At 32.1% G+C, this 18,329-nt stretch overlaps 1 protein-coding gene across 1 annotated transcript in view; it reads right to left on the reverse strand.

The window, feature by feature from the left end:
- Positions 1-18,329, reverse strand: part of LOC114324817 (acetylcholinesterase-like) — an 82,353-nt gene that overhangs the window by 23,809 nt on the left and 40,215 nt on the right. The window contains exon 3 of the mRNA XM_028272688.2: positions 8,705-9,008. Coding sequence (XP_028128489.1) covers positions 8,705-8,992 — 288 coding nt within the window. The 5' untranslated portion in view covers positions 8,993-9,008. The remainder of the gene's footprint in view (positions 1-8,704; positions 9,009-18,329) is intronic.

An 18,329-nucleotide genomic window follows, 5' to 3' on the forward strand; every position in this document is an offset into this window, starting at 1 on the left:
TTTTTTTTTATTACATAATAATGTTCAGTTTTGTTTAAAAATGAGATTTCCAAAATTTCTCGCTTCAAAAACTCATAATAACTTAGAAATACATATTTAAAGTCTTCTGCGGTATAAAATAGTTCAAATTACCCGTGACGTCACATAGTTTTACATTAGTTATTATTATGGTTATATTTCGCTGTGTCTAGGTACACGTTAACGTGTACGCAAATGAAAAAGTTAGGTACACGCGAATTAAACTTCATCAAGCCAGTTACGTCATTATTTAGCGTGCGCAGTGACTGTATATAATATTTTGGTACATGCTATTTTGATATGTTTAGTGTTTGTTTGATAGAAAAATATTTGTTAAGGGGAGGGAAGCAGAACTATTCAGATGTTTCAAACTTGATTGTAATAAATCAATGTATATATATATAAAAGTATATATTTAGGTTAGCAAAATAAATATATGTATTTAGTTGACATGACACGTACAAAATATTGTTAAAATAATTTTTATACGTCAGTTAATTATTATAATCAACTATTTAAATGGGAGATAAGCCACAATTTAACTAAAAAAATGATTTTATTAACGTTTCGACGTCCAAATCGGATGTCATTGACAAAATACAAAAATTAGTCAGATTAAATAAATTATTAGAAAAATTTTTTTACTAAGCAACAACATTTTTGTTTAATTTAATAATATTTTGTATTTTGACAACGACATCCGATTTAAACGTCGAAACGTTAATAAAATATTTTTTTAGTTAAATTGTGGCTTAGTTCCCATTTAGAATAGTTGACTACAAAAATGCCACAAGAAAATAGCTTCAGAACAAGTTAAATATTATTGTGAAAGCTTTATGTCTTCCTTTTATTTTAATTTTGGACGGTAATACTATTTCACTTATAACTAAAAAAATATATATTAATTTATAGTCTCTTAACTTTTTCATACTGTTTTAAAATGTTGTTAAACTAATTAAAACAACTAAATAATTGTCCACACTGCATAGTTAATTTAAAAACAAACACTAATCAAATAAAAAATAAGAAATCTCTTTACTAATCAATATTAAAATTAAAGTGTAAACACAACGCGATTAAACAAATTCCAGCACTCTGACACTCTAACTTTTTTATTTGCGTACACGTTAGCGTGTACCTAGACACATCGTTATATTTAGGTATATTCTTCTTCTCCTTCTTTAGTTTATTGGCCTCCACCTACTTGGGTATTTGGCCAGCTCGTCGTCGAGGAATAAAGGAAAAATATGTATATTCTAATGACATTTATCGTATGTCGTTGTAATAATATATACCAGTTTGTTGAGATTGGAGTTTGATACTGTTTTTGAAGGCAAGCAAAGAAGCTTTACTATTGAAAATAAAACCATTTTGCAAAAGTACTGACGTTTGTAATGTCCAATCCAAAATTATATAATTGTTGTAGAATGTAAACGTACAATGGTGTGACGTCACGACGCGTTTTGGAGTGGCTGGTATAAGTTAAATTTTCAGTCGCCTTTAGGGGCCAAACGAAAGACAAAAAAAACTTTGTTATCTTTGATACAGGTTCTAAATTATGTTCTGTTGTGATTTATAACATTTTTTTCGAATTTAAAATTTTATGCAAGTTCCCTATTGGTGCCAAAATAAGAGAGCATAGGTTAAGATGGTTTGGTCATGGTCAACGTCTACACGTTAGTCACCCAATACGAAGAATTGCTAAAGTGCAGATTCCTGGAAGAAATAGGAGAGGAAGACCAAAGAAGACCCGGGGGGAGACGATTAGGCACGACATGTTGGTAAAGGGGATTAATATTGATATGATCCAAGATAGAGTTGTGTGGAGAAATGCAATTAGGGAAGCCTATCCCGCATAGGGGTATGGCAAACAGAATGATGATATATATTCCTTACTTATGCTATACAGTAGAGTGTACCCTTGGCTGTTGAGTATCTAGCCATAATCCAACACAGCCACAAATTCGTGAAATATACTGTAGCTATATGTTGGATAAGCTGCTTACTCCGATCCATAAACTTCTGCTAAAGTTATTATTCTGTTTTATTATATAACAGTGCATAATACTCTGCTTATTTGAAATTTTAATCCATTTTTGTTACGTATAAATATCATTTCTATGGCGATTAATCCTATAAAAACCAACCAGTTAGCAGGTATCATTTTTCAGTTGTAAATAACCGGATTATTCAGATTATGGCTGTCAAATCGTTTTGTGATTGGACGTTGACGGTTTTATCGGTACAGTGGATATAGCGTGGACATAGAAATAGCGATGCCATTAATAAGCATAGTTCAAATTTAATTCCCAGCTTTTATATAAATAGGTTCAATAACGGGTTATTATGGATGTAATGTGTAAGCTGTAGCGAATCATTATTAGTTATAATAACATCGTTCATTAGTTACTGGTATATAACTGTTAAAGTAAATAAAACAAATTAGTGTAGTCTCTAGTTAAAAAATAATACTCAAATTTGTAAACACCAAATATGAGGAACGTTTCATTTTCAGCTACAATTAAACGTAAGCGATTACCTTTACCAATATTTTAGCTACACAGGTTTTTAACTCTAGCAAAGCAGCTAAATTAAGAACGTATAAAACTGTAATAAGAGCAATAGTTATGTATGCCTCAGAAACCTGAACTATGACAAAAACTGAGCGATCAGAGAGGGTGTAACAGTTCGACACGTTACGAAAGTGTTTTTGAACTCTTTAATTATTTTTATATTTATTTTCTGTTGATCTCTGAATTAATTTCTCTAATTTTCTCGTAATTAACTATTTATTCTTTTATATTTAAAATTTCTTGCAACGATCCCACACCTAATTATGTTGTGGTATCACTGGTTGGTTTGTAATATACGCCACCTAGTGGTGAATATGGCTTCGTGTTCCGAGTCTTAATTTTGAGGGAGAGAGACATTTCTCGTCACTTTTGGTTTGAAGGTTCAACGAGTGGCATGTGACAAAATTAGGTCAAATTTAGAGGTTAAGACCTCGTTTTATAGTTAAATTGTTGGAATTTCGAAGTATGGATCACCAAACGTATTCAGGAGTATTTGGGAAGAAATCAGGAATCCATCCAATGGGGTTTTCTGCATAAAATCATCGTGTCACTTGCCACTCATGTGAAAATTTCACACATCTCACAACACCGAGAGCCAACCATTAGTCACTTGTGGAACAAGCTTTTGGAGCGTTCCAGCTCCATTTTCTATTTTACACCTGGACCTACAGGAGGTACAGTTTGACACCACCCTGGTGCTCATTTTCGGGGATGCAGCAGCAACCTTTTTTAGGAGTCGTTTGGGTTTGTTTGGGAACAATGAGTTTTTGTGATGAGTAACTTTCTCTATATGGTGCTTCATATCACAGACATTTTGGTTTAACACACTATGTTTGGTAATTATAATCTTTAAGATTTAGCTTGCATTTATTTGGTTTTTTAAATATACATATAAGTTTAGTAAGTTCCAAAACTCATGTATAATTTTGCGGTACTGTACGTTGAGCTCTGCGTATTGGCCAGAAAGGTATTGTTGTATTTTGTTGTTAATTTGGTCGATTTCATTTCATTATGTAAATTTAGTTTGTAATATTAATTGCTTGTTTCCCAGATATTTTGTGGTCTTTTCGCTTTACTTCATTTATTCGGCCATTTTAAGTCGTTTCTCTAGGTATTTATCTTAACTTTAATTTATTTAGCGTTCACTTGCATATTTAACTCTACTTAATTCATGGTATTGTATTTCCCTTAGTCAGGCTTCTGCCTGCTTATTTATATTATTATTTATATTTGTCGGTTTTTAATTTAGTAGTACGTAGCAAGCGTACTATAACCCTTTGGTAAAGGTAGTCACATGTGAGTTGTACCCTATATATATATATATATATAAGTAAGAGGTATTTTAATTTTGTAACAGGTACCAATATTGTTGTTATCTTGGATATAATATACCTATTGTAATTATAACTTTGTCATTTTAGCGTCACATACCTAATATTCACTGTGTGTAACTCAGAGATTGTGAAAATCTAAGTAGTTATATTTAATAAATTTTGTTTATTTGGTATATCATTTATTATTATTCCTTTATGTTTACATTTACTTACTGATTTAATAGATATACTTTACAGCAGTGTAAGATACCTGGGAAAGTGATCAAAGATCATTTACTGGCGCCCATATTGTTTGTTTTTATTCAGTTTGTTCTTCATTAGCAATTATTCATGTTTATTCATTTTCAGTATAGTATTCTTATTTTAATATTTTCATTCTTAGTCATCATCACTATCTACTTTGAGCTACCGTCTTTGACAGGCATGCAAACTGGCCGTACCCATCCTTGAGTGTCAAGTTGTCGTTCTCTTGCATCTCTTGCTAGCCAACTCCATTCAGTTTGTCTCTTTCTATTCCTACGTCTATTTGTAGTTTAACTACTCTCATCCTATTTTCCTTACCATATACAAAACTACTGAAAAATAAGTTTTTGTTACAAAGGGTGCTATTAACACTCATCTGGAAAATATTTCTACACTCCGGTTGACCAACTCATCAGGCACGGGTTCTACACAATAGCCTATGCAGACGACATAGCTGTTTTGCAAAGTTTGAGAATACACTATGTGAGAGTGTCTACATATATCTCACTGTCTATAAATCCTAAGACAGAGATTGTCCACTTCACCAGAAAAAGAAGGATCGCGGGCTTAATACCCCCAAGGATTCTAAGCTGCGGTCTAAACTTTACTGAAGAGGTGAAATACCTTGGTATTACCCTTGACAGGAAGTTAACATGGAACTCTCACTTGGATGGTAGAGCTAGATGTCGTTTCTGAAGAGCTTAGTATGCGCTAAGTTTGTCTTCGACAAACCTTACAATATCGAAATAAGATAATATAGGTAGTTAAACGTGGCAAATGCGTATTGCATATGCTTTTTGAGTTATGTATCACAAAATTCTTTTAATTATTTTTGGTACCACCTAATTTAAATACCTGGTATCAAGTTAGGTAATCTAATTAACTACAAATATGTTGAATTTTGGCTGTGTTTTTTTATTATTTTAGATTTTTCTTTGGTATTTACATACTTGGGCAAAAATTTCCTCAAATTTCTCTTTTGTACTTATACCGGGTGAAAGAAAAGAAATGTTTTTCTTATGTTAAGTTTGAGATACCCTGTAGGGAGGACAAGTACATATGAGTATACATCGAAATCGTATTATACTCTTATGTTTTGTAAACATTATGTTTTTTGAATATCCTCGATATCTTTAGAAACAAGGAAATAGACGGTTTTATTCTTCAACATGTGTTTTAACTGAAATAAAAGTTTGAGACTCCCTGTAGAGGGGAACTGGTACAAAGGTGGGTATACATCGAAATTATGTTGTAGTCTCATATTTTGGGAACATTTTATTTTTTTTAATTTCTCTGATATTTTTAATAAAAAAAAACTAAACGCTTTTACTCTTTAATAAGTGTTTTAACTAACAACATGCAATACGTGAGGAAGCCATGTGTTTCATACAAGGTGAAATTATTTCCTATATATAATGCTAAAGGAACAAAGTGTTCAAAGATAGAAAATCTGTGTAATGTACCTCTCGCTATTTAAAGAACCTCCACGTAGACACCAAATTCGTACTTACTCTCTTGGAAATTCCACCCCAAACCATCACAGAGCCTCCATTAAACAATCTCGTCTCTCTTATATTGCATTGTGCATACCGCTCACTTGGTCGACACATAACTCTTAAGGTGTCGACCAGAATTGTTAACGGTATGTCACTTTTTGTTTATAAAGTTTTGTTAACTGTTTTTTTTATTGTTAATTTCGTCCTATTAGAGGTAAAACTCACTAACTACACTTTTCAGAAAGTTGAGAAAAATCGATTTAAAGGTACAAATTGTTTTTTAAATTCACCTGACTTGAATATTGGAATTTTTGTAATGCAACTTAAAAGAATAAATAAAAACAGATATTTTAAGCCATATTTCGTCACAGGAACTATGATACTTTTTTTCCATGAACACTATTATTGGATATTAATATCCTATTAGAGGTAAAACTCACTAACTACACTTTGTACTTGATGAGTTTTTCCTTGAACACAATTATTGGATATTGAGAAGTTAATGAATTTGTCTCCACAAAATTTCGTTGACTTACAACAAACGAACTATGCTTCTTTTCATGAGCATTTTTCAGTGCGTCACAAATGATAGAAAAAAAGGTAAGTCCGTAATAACACACATTTATGACATTTCTTCTAACATGACATTTTAGTTAAATCTGACAGCTTTCACATTTTATTTGCAACTTGGCATAAAAACAAATCAATTATTGTTTATTGCATTTATAAAATGGTATTTTCTTTGATTTCTATAGTCTTATAAATTGTACAGATTATATTCGTAGATATATTTTATATAATTAGTAAATAATTTTTTGTCGATTATAGCGCCATCTATTGACAACTAGAATAAATGTTATAAATGTCACCGACGAAATGTAATCACCGACGTGCGTTTTTTTCTGTTACATACAATTTAATGCGTTAGAAATAAATCGAAAACTGTGACGCACTGAAAGATCCTCATGAGAAAAAGCATATCAGAAATAACAGTCTATTATTTAAAAAATGATCAATAAGTTTCGTTCTTTGAAAATAAATGCAATTCTTTCGGCATTTACGACAGCCACAAAAGTCGCCTGCTTAATCGAAAAATAGATTATGTTAGGTACCCTTTATATAATCTATCACTGTTACAAAGAAATTTAAGCTCATATTTTTTTAATCAATCGCTGAACAGATAATGCACAAAAATGTAATGTACAGTTTCAACAATACAATGTAATGCGAGCTCCACACTCTCGGCGAAGTTACGTCGCCAAAGTTGACCGAAGTCCGAAGTACCTCTCTACACACTCGTTCTACTTCGCGAGGAACACATTCAAGCGGTGCGATACCGACAAAGATCCCTTTGACTCGGACGCGCCAGACCGACAGAGAACGGAAGTAGAACGAAGCGAGGCAAGGTTGCAAGAAGTGGCCGTCTACACTCTCGTACTTACTGAACTTCGATTGAATTCGGCGAGAGTGTAGACGGCTTTTAACACACAAGTCACTTGCTTAATCGCAAAATAGATAATGTTATCTAATGTATTGTTTAAAAGATCACTAAGTACCGATTCGGCATTCCAGATTGGAAGGAAAAATTCACTAAGTGCAATAATACGTTTTAATGAGTTTTGCTCTGAAATCGAAATTCACAGTAATGCACTTAATGAATTGTACCATAAATTATCTTAGCAATTAGAAGGGTTAGAGCCCCAGGTGACTTCTCCAGGGCTGGGCAGTACCGTATTTAGTTCAAATTGATGAAAATGTCAAATTCTCAAAAAGGTGCATTTAGTGAGTTTTACCTCTAACAGGACGATTTAGTTTTGTTTCAGTTAAAACACGCCATATTAAAGAATAAAACCGGCTATTTTCTTTGTTTCTGAAGATATTAGGAACATTCAAAAAACAAAATGTTCACAAAACGTAAGACGAATACGATTTCGATGTACATATACCCATACCTATACCTTGTCCTTCCTACAGGGTGTCTGAAACTTAACATAAGAAAAACATTTCTATTCTTCCACCCGATATAAGTTAAAAAGAAAGTTGTAAATCTTTGCTCAACTGTGTAAATACCAAAGAAAAATCTAAAATAATAAAAAAAATTAGCGGAATCCATTGCCTGTTCACGAAAAAATCAACTATGAAAATGTGCATAATTTTACTTGACGCATAACTTTTGAAACAATGTGTATATTGTTCTGAAGCTATTTCCTTGCGGAATTTTTACAATTAACTATTTAGATGGGAAATAAGCCACAATTAAATTGAAAAAAATAATTTTATTAACGTTTCGACGCCCAAATCGGGTATCGTTTTCAAAATACAAAATACTACTAAATTAAACAAAAATGTTGTTGCTTAGTAAAAAATTCTTCTAATAATTTATTTAATTTGACTCATTTATATCAGCAATTCAGGCATATATTATACATTTTAAAGTAGAAGACTTTAAAACGATATTGCCAATATTTATGAGTTGCGTTCCTGGGACGATTTTACTGTCACCGTTGCATTTGGTTGTCTTTTTAAAGACAGATCACATGCTATGATTTTTTTTGTGTCGGATATTCTTGAGTTGGGGTTGACTTCATGTAATCGAATGAACTATCTTTCAGTAAAGTCGTCCCAGGAACGCAACTCATAAATATTGGCAATATCGTTTTAAAGTCTTCTACTTTAAACTATATAATATATGTCTGAATTGCCGATATAAATGAGTCAGATTAAATAAATTTTTTACTAAGCAACAACATTTTTGTTTAATTTAGTAGTATTTTGTATTTTGACAACGACACCCGATTTGGGCGTCGAAACGTTAATAAAATTATTTTTTTCAATTTAGTTGTGGCTTATTTCCCATCTAAATGGTTAATGTGTATATTGTGTATGATTGAAGATAATGTGTCTCAGAGTTTCTAAATCCGCTATTGTTGGTAGGATATTTTATTGGCAAAAGTTTCTATTGTGGGCGCATCTATTCATGCGCGCACCCATGTCTTATACATAATAGAATATTTTAGACAAGTTAATTTATTCAACTTACCTTTTTACCGGTTGCAGCCGTTACTGTCATACCCCTTACTTTGCCCTTTTTAGTTATAACAATTAGAGGATCTTCCTCGGTAGAGTCTCTTCTTGTGAACTCCCGCTTATCGTCAGTGGCATCTCTTCTAAACTCCTCCGAGTCCCTGTGAGGATCGAAGGGGTCACGTGATATGTGATAGGCTTCGGCATGTGGTTCCGAGGGATGATGACGTCCTCGATGTGGAGTTGGCAAACATGGCGGGACGAGAAGACTTGTCAGAAGATATATCGTCCAAGGTAACATCATTGCCTGTTTCTGTAACCTAAGAAAATAATATATCATTACCTATTTTACCGATTTTAGAAAAACAAACTCTTTAAATTCTTAAATAAATAAATAATCATTTTGTTGTAAAACGAAACAATAGTCGAGGAAATGAAACTGAAAAAATAGCAAAACCTCGCAATTTTTTCGTTCAGCATCGATTTGTACAAAAATTTGGGATCAGGCTCATTTCACCCTTTAGTTCATTTTCTATATTGAGCCGTTGTACGCTTTTTGTTTTTTAAGGGTGAAAACTACCCCTAAAAAAACTACTTGTAAACAATTATAAAACAACATTTTAAACTTTAATATTATCAACATTTGGTTCTTATTAGTTACATCATGATTGTTTTATGCTTTAAGATATACTATCATAATATTTCAACCCTTTAAAACAACCCTTAAGAACGTTACAATTTTTATAAGTAGATAATTTACTAGATCTATATAGAAAAAAAAGTAGAATTAAAGAATTACAAAAACATTTATTTACACAAAAATACAAATTTACAAATATGTAGAAGTACAATTACAATTAGTTTTTAAGTCATCTGCCAGTATACGTACCAGTTCTGTAGTATTATACATGCATTGAAAATGTTCCATAAGCGGACTATTCGAATACTTCGAAAAAAAACTTGGTTTTAAAAACATAGCTTCTAAAAAAATGATTTTGTAGGATTTTTAAAGAACTATAAGACTGTGTAAATTAAATTCCGTTAGATCCCTTACTTTTTAATTGGAGTGGGTTTAAAGAGCTGGAATAAGGGGGTGTTTGCTCGTAAATAGAGGTTTTAAACAGCTGTATCTCACTAACTATTCACTGTAATGAAAATCTATGCACAATATAATTTTAGTTTTTAAAAAAATATACCATTTAGTAGTTTATGATTTTTTTCGTATCTCCAGGATTTTCGGAGATATTTGGACGTAAAAGGTGAAAAATACGAAATTGCAAAAAATGATTTTTTTTAAGTGCAATTTTTCTAAAATTATATTTTTTAAATAGGTCAAACTTCTTGAGTATATTGACAATACAAATATACAAGGACTTACAGAAAGGTGAAGACCAATTTTTAATTAGGAGGGTAGTTAGGGGGATATTTTCACTGATTTTTTCGTAGAGAAAAGCAGGTACAGACATTTTTTCTTATCATAAGTCGCTCTATTTTCACGTTAGAAAATTTTTATTATTATCATTTGAAAGGTTTAATTGTATACTTGAAAAAATAGAATTAAAGTTTTCCTCGAAAAATGCAAAGTTTTCCCGTTATTTGGCTTTGAACATTTCAAATTATGCATTTGACGAGGAAAGCTAACGTTTAACATGCCGTATCTCGGCTTGTATTGGTCTTAAAGATATTATAGAAAAAGAATTTAGTTTGTTACTAAAAGATACAATGTTGTTTTCTGCTGTTTTTTTCATTAAATGCATATTTTTCGAGGTATTCTCAAAAAAACCCTCTAAAAAAGTCGATTTTTTCGACGAAAAACTGTTACTTTCAAGCGCGAATAACTCGAAAAATATTAGTTTTACGAAGAAAATGTAAAAACATTTTTTTCTTAGAATTTGTTTTTACATCGATTTACATGGTTAAAATGTAATAAAAAATTCCCACCCCCGAGATGGGGTGACATCCACCCCCAAGGTTTTAGCGTACAGCGGCATGATATAGAAAATGATCCTCGGACTATTTCCTACCTTCTGTGAAAATTTCAAGTAAATCCATGCTGGTCGAAAAAATTGCGAGCCAAAATGCTTCATTTCCTCGACTATACGTAGAATACATTAAAACGCATGTATTGGGCATATATTCCTCGACTAAAGAGCCGTCGTATTATTCAGTTCGTTCAGAGAGCCTCATAAGCACTCTAACCGGTTTCAAATATAATAAGGTTATCATAAGGTATTTACTAATGTTGATTTTATATGTTTCAGACACCCCCCAAAAAAATCTACAAAAAACACGAAAATCGGCTTCGGCCACCAAAAAATCCATAAAACAATAGGCGCAAGCCACAAAAAAATACTACTAAACCCCAAAAAAAGTAATACAGACCGAAGATAAATCACTAGAGTGCGAATAGAGCGCCTCACGCTGGCCTGCATTGATCGGGGTAGGATTTCGTGTGGGTGTCCATGTACCCAGGACTCCCACGTAAGCACCTTGCTGATAGCAAGGTACATAGCAAGATAGCAAGATGTACAGCATACAAGATATTGTCAAACATTTTGCACGAGTGATTGAAGCCTTATACTGAAACGTTTCTAGGAGAATATCAGGCAGGATTCAGGCGTGGACGTTCAACCATTATATTAACCATATCTTTATACTACGACAGATCCTGGAAAAAGCGGAAGAGGTTAACATAGATATGTACCATATTTTTGTCTTAAGACCAAGTCTCTACAACGGTATGAATGAGTTAGGAATTCCAATAAAACTCATATGTATGATAAAAGTGATAATGGCGAAGATGATAGCAGTAAAAATTCAAAACGACTCGTCAACCCCATTTGAAATACATAGGGGGTTAAGGCAGGGAGATGCGCTGGCGTGTCAACTTTTTAATGTAGCATTAGAAAAAGTCGTACGAGACGCTAATTTAGATAGCAGGGGAACAATATTCAATAGATCTGTCCAAATTCTAGCATATGCAGACGACGTGGACATTATAACAAGGACCAGAGCGAGAACTGCGGAAATCCTAACTGAGCTAGTAGCAGCAGCAGAACGAATGGTGTTACATTTAAATCGAAATAAAACCAAATTCATGGCGACTAACACAAACACAAGAGCTGAAAGTGTTGACGCAGATCTAATCATGAATGATCAAAACTTCGAAGCGGTCAAAGAGTTCATATATCTAGGGACATCGGTTAACCCCAATAATAACACATCAGGGAAAATAAAAAGACGAATAATAAATCAGTAGTAATTGCACGAGAGCTATAAAATTATCGATTTGTTTCCCGAGTGACACTTTGACAGTTTTAATTTCACGACCCGAAGGGGAGTGAAATTATGTCAAAGTGTCACGAGGGCAACAATTCGATAATAATTGTAGAGATCGAGTGCAATTCGATGAGATTGTTTCATGAATAAAACTGTTTTTTAAACCATTTTAACTAATATTTTATTGATATCTTCACCTGAATATTTGCTAAACCTGATTCTTGGTGTTCTCTGTGACAAGTTGTAAAACATTAATTATTGTCATTAATGTCATTGAATGTTCATTTTTGCGTAGTAACAAAGGGCATCTGACGTAGTGCTTTACGACGAGATATTATCAAAAATTATCAGTAGTAATTATATGAATTTTAGAGATCGAGTACAATTTGTTGCGATTATTTCATGAATAAAACTGTTCAAAACCAAAACTTTATTGTAATTTATTTAATGTAAGTACAAATTAATACTGTTAAACACTTAGTTGATATAAAATATTTTACGGTTGAAAGTCATCACTTTTATAACTTTTAAAACATTAATTGTCATTAATGTCACTGAATGTATTTTTTCGTAGCAACGAAGGGCATCTGACATAATATACTTGACGACGGGATATTATCAAAAATTATCACCTTAATTTGCATTTCTGTAGCTTTCTATTGGTCAGAATCTCCTATGAATGAAATAATCAGTAGTAATTGCACAAGAGCTCTAAAATTATCGAATTTTTCCCGAGTGAACACTTTGACAGTTTTAATTTCACGACCCGAAGGGGAGTGCAATTATGTCAAAATGTCACGAGGGCAAAAACTCGATAATAATTTTAGAGATCGAGTGCTATTTGTTGCGATTATTTCATGAATAAAACTGTTCAAAACCAAAATTTTATTGTAATTTATTTATGTAAGTACAAATTAGTACAATTAAATACACAGTTGTTATAAATATTTGACGGTTAAAAGTCATCACTTTTATAATTTTTAAAACATTAATTGTCATGAATGTCACTGAATGTATTTTTTCGTAGCAACGAAGGGCATCTGACGTAATATACTTGACGACGGGATATTATCAAAAATTATCGGGTATAATATCACAAGAGAGTGGGAATAAATTGAAAATAATGCGACAGTTTTTCGAAAATTTGTTGTCTGGCAATAGACACGAGAGCCCGCATGGCTCGAGTGGCTATTGCCCAATGACAACAAATTTGAGTAAAAATGAAGCATTATTTTCTTATTTTTTCTTACTGTCGTGTGATATTCGTAAGATTATTTTTTAATACGTATATTATGGATATTTTCTTAAATGTGACAGTTGTCAAAACTAGGAAACTGGTTGCCATTAAACAGAAACAATCTACTTAAAAAAATTCTATCGGTAATTTTCTACAGTAGATAATTCTCAGTATAATTTTAATCTGATTGGACAGAATTAAACACGTGATCAAATATCTTACTATACGATTGGAAGTTAACATCATCAAAAAATAATCAGTTTAATTTTTATTTCTGTAGCTTTCTATTGGTCAAAATCTCCTATGAATGAAATAATCGCTGTAATAAAGCGATAATATTGTCGAGTAGATAAATGGGTGAGTGTAATTTTCGTTTTAATTTATATTTCTGTAGCTTTCTATTGGTCAGAATTTCTTATGAATGAAATAATCGCTGAAATTTTGATTTTTGTAGGTTTCTATTGGTCAAAATATATATGAATGAAATAATTATTTTAAAGGATTTTCTATACTTTTTCCGTAAAATTGTGTACTTTTCCATATAATTTACAGGTCTTCATGATTGATATTTAAAATCAAATAGCGATCTTACATTGTTTATATATTGTTTATAAATAAAAATGACGTTTAATCTTTTGCATATTTTGTTTACTGTGTAAATTGTTGTCACAAAATTTGTGAAAAGCCGTTGTTGTATACCTGTATCAAAGAGTGCCTTGGGAAAATCGTTACTTCCATGTTAACGAACGAGAAGACTAGAAAATTTTTAAAAAATCACTTTAAAATCACTATACCCACAAAGAAGCTAGCCATTTTTACGCATACACACGTAGTATCCAACCAGGGACTCATAATTTAATACAGCAGGCGTATGCAGCCTACAGAGACCGTATGGCGTGTAGTGTATGCCGGCCGGTCAACTATTATGCTCCCTGGACTCCAATTAGCGAGAAATTGTAATTAGAGCAGTTGTAGAGCCACCGCCGGCAGGCATTACCCTCTCATTTGCATTGTCCTGTCCGTTTCGAAGTTGCCAGCAATGAACTGGCCCATTAGGCTTCAAGCGAGTATTCCAAGTATTCGATGTACGTATAACTTAAGGGCGATTTAACTAAAACTGCCAATTGAGGCAGCAATTGTGTAAATAACATATATTTTAGATGCAGACACATATTAGTCTAGTAAAATAAAATTACACTACATGTAAATCAAAATGTAAATTCGTACAGGTTGAAACAAATTTTATATCAAAGTTTAGGTGGGTACAAAAGATATTTTCAAGAAAGTATCCAAATCATACAAGGGGATCATTGTTTAAATAATTAAAAAGGGGTCATTTTTGCAAAAAAATTACTTTTTTAACTGCTGAGGTCATTAAATTACTAATGAAGGTCTATGGGATTGTTTTTTATAAAGTTGAAGGGTAAATATTTCACACAAGTCTTACTAAATTAAATTTGACCCCCTATTTATTTAAATAATTATACATAAAACTTTAAAAACAAATTTGCAAAAAACTATTTTTAGCGTTTTAAATAAGCACTATAAAATATCTTGTTTTACAGACTAAGTTGCGCTATGTTACCAGTATTAAGCAAAAAAAAAAGTTGGTCGAAAAATATTTAATATTTTTTGAGATATTGAATTTGTTTTTGAAATGTTACTATATTTTCAATTGCAAAAACGTGGTTGTTGCCAAAGAAATATTCACCTGCTTAAGATTTTATTATTTTTATTTTTATGTGTATTTTCGATAAATGTATTGATAAATTCAAATTTCAATTAAACTGCCCCCTAAAATTGCATTTGAAAATAATCCAAATTTGTTTATAATTTGTTTTCTTAATAACGTCGCGGTGATTAAATATTTTAAAATGCCGTTTCGATAATTGGGTTCCTGGGAATTTTTCACTAATTAACAAATTTTTTTGCCTTTTTTCCTCTTCTTTTTTTTTGTTGGCTTGTATTACTACGGGCCCTTTTTGGGTTAAGTTTCATTAAGAATGTCGAATCTCTAAGTTATAGATTCGAGACCTAAAAATATCAAGATTGGTCTAAAATCACTTAAATAAAATGTGGCTACTTACTGAGTTACAGGGTGTTTTATTTAGAAATTTAAAAAAATTTTACCAAGTACTTTCAAACTAATTGACGTATCCTTATCATACTTTACAGAAAGTGTGAGTACTAAATAGTCTACTAAATTGTGATAAACAAAAGTTTCTAGCTACCACCAGAGGCGTACGACAGGGGCCAGTTAATGGTTGACCCTTCCCAAATTTTACGCCACTGAGGGAATTACTATTTTAGCGAAATTTTTCGATTCTCCAATACTTTCTATGTAAATAATATACTCTTTACTGGTAATGATTAAGTCATTAGTTTTCGAGATATTGGACGTTAAAAATGAAACGGCATAGTTATTTTGATTCATTCATTCATTAATTTTAAACTTCCAATATCTCTCAAACTGATGACTTTATCAATACCAATAAAGTTATTTACATACAAAGTATTGGAGAATCGAAAAATTTCGCTACAATAGTAATTTACTCAGTGGCGTAGAATTTGGGAGGGTCAATCATTCACTATCCCCTGTCGTACGCCTCTGGCACTAGCTAGAAACGTTTATTAATCACAATTTAATAGGGTGTATAATAGCCACACTTTCTGCTAAGTGTGATAAGGATACGTCAAATAGTTTTAAAGTACTTGGTAACAATAAATTTTAAATTTTTAAATAAAACACCCTGTAACTCAGTAAGTAGCCACATTTTATTTAAAAGATTTTAGTTAAATCTTAATATTTTTAGGCCTAGAATCTACAACTCAGAGATTCGACATCCTTAATAAAATTTAACTATAAAAGGGCCCGTAGTAATATAACTCCAAGAAGAAAAAGAAGAAGAAAAAACGACAAAAAAATTTTGTTAATTAGTAAAAAAATTCCAGGAACCCAATGATCGAAACGGCATTTCAAAATACTTAATCCCCGCGACGTTATTAAAAAAAGAAATTATAAACAAATTTGAATAATTTTCAAATGCCATTTTAGGGGGGAGTTTAACTGAAATTTGAATTTATCAATACATTTATCGAAAATATACATAAAAATAAAAATAATAAAATCTTAAGCAGGTGAATATTTCTTTGGCAACAACCACGTTTTTGCAATTGAAAATATAGTAACATTTAAAAAACAAATTCAATATCTCAAAAAATATTAAATATTTTTTAACTAATTTTTTTTTGCTTGATACTGGTAACATAGCGCAACTTAGTCTGTAAAATAAGATATTTTATAGTGCTTATTTAAAACGTTAAAAATAATTTTTTGCAAATTTGTTTTTAAAGTTTTATATATAATTATTTAAAAAAATGGGGGTTCAAATTTAATTTAGTAAGTCTTATGAGAAAGATTTACCCTTCAATTTTGCAGAAAAAATCCTATAGACGTTCATTGGTAATTGAATGACCTCAGCAGTTAAAAAAGTATTTTTTTTGCAAAATTGACCCCTTTTTAATTATTTAAACAATGATCCCCTTGTATGATTTGGATACTTTCTTGAAAATATCTTTTGTACCCACCTAAACTTTGATATAAAATTTGTTTTAACCTGTACGAATTTACATATTGACTTTTTTTTTATTTTATTAAGCTATATATTTAAATAATACAGATCTCAGGATGCAAATATGGATGAACGACGATAAAGGATTTGCTGGTGGATTACTTTACGTATCCCATGAAATATCGCCTTCTGTTTACCTATCTAATTGTAAAATTCAATGTGAAACTAAATTTTATTTAGATTATCTCCTTTCCTTACTTAGGAGAAGCAATAAAGCACTAAAATCGGCCTTACCTCCGAAAAAAAAAACGACAAGACGGATCTTAATAATTCTTTTTGCACTCGATTCGTGAATGCGCCAGGAAACTTTGTTACCCCGAGCCATGATATAATATTAAAAAACTGCATACAAAAAATGCATTCTTAAAGTGCATCTCAAATAGACAATAAAAAATTCAGAACTCAATTATCGGCGGAAATGAGTTCAATTTTGTTACTCGGGGGGTTTTTGGGGTCGCTGAAAACGAATATGATGTTGTAAGTGATCTCCGGAGTACTTGGTGCCCAAGGTACTGGCTGTTTACCTCGTCTTGTGGAGTTTTCGGCAAATTCATTAAAAAATTAGTCAAAAATCATTACTTAAGGGGTTTTAGGGTCGCTAACGATAAATATGACATCGGAAGTGATCTCCGGAGTACCTAGTGCCAAGGGTACCTAGTGTTTACCTCGTCTTGTGGAGTTTTCGGCAAAAAAAAATATTAAAACACTAGTCAAAAATTATTACGCGGTGGTTTTTTGTCGCTGACGACGAATATGACATCGGAAATGATTACCTCATCTTCTGGAGTTTTCGGCAAATTCATTAAAAATTAGTCAAAAATCATTAGTCTCGAGATAAAAAGTAGGTACCCTGGGCACCAGGTACTCCGGAGATCACTTCCGATGACATATTCGTCGTCAGAGACCCTAAAAACCGCCGAGTAATGAATTTTGAGTAATTTTTTAAAAAATTTGCCGAAAACTTCAGAAAACAAGGTAAACAGTAGGTACCCTGGGTGCCAGGTACTCCGTAGATCACTTCCTATTTCATATTCGTCGTCAGCGACTCAAAAACCCCCGAGTAATGATTTTTGGCTAACTTTTTAATGAATTTGCTGAAAACTCCAGAAGAAGAAGTAGGTACCCTGGGTATCAGGTATTCTAGAGATCACTTCCGATGTCATATTCGTCGTTAGCAACCCCAAAAACCCCCGAGTAATTATTTTTGACTAATTTTTTAATAAAGTGTTTGCCGAAAACTCCACAAGACGAGGTAAACAATAGGTACCCTGAGCAGCAGGTACTCCGGAAATCACTTCCGATGTCATGTTCATCCTTAGCGACCCCAAAAACCCCCCGAGTAATGATTTTTGACGAATTTTTTAATGAATTTGCCGAAAACTCCACAAGACGAGGTAAACAGTAGGTACCCTGGGCACCAGGTACTTCGGACATCACTTTATTAAGATCCGTCTTGTCGTTTTTTTTCGGAGGTTCAGTGCTTTATTGCTTAG

The sequence above is a fragment of the Diabrotica virgifera genome, chromosome 4 (assembly GCF_917563875.1).
Source record: "Diabrotica virgifera virgifera chromosome 4, PGI_DIABVI_V3a".
Classification (NCBI taxonomy): domain Eukaryota; kingdom Metazoa; phylum Arthropoda; class Insecta; order Coleoptera; family Chrysomelidae; genus Diabrotica; species Diabrotica virgifera.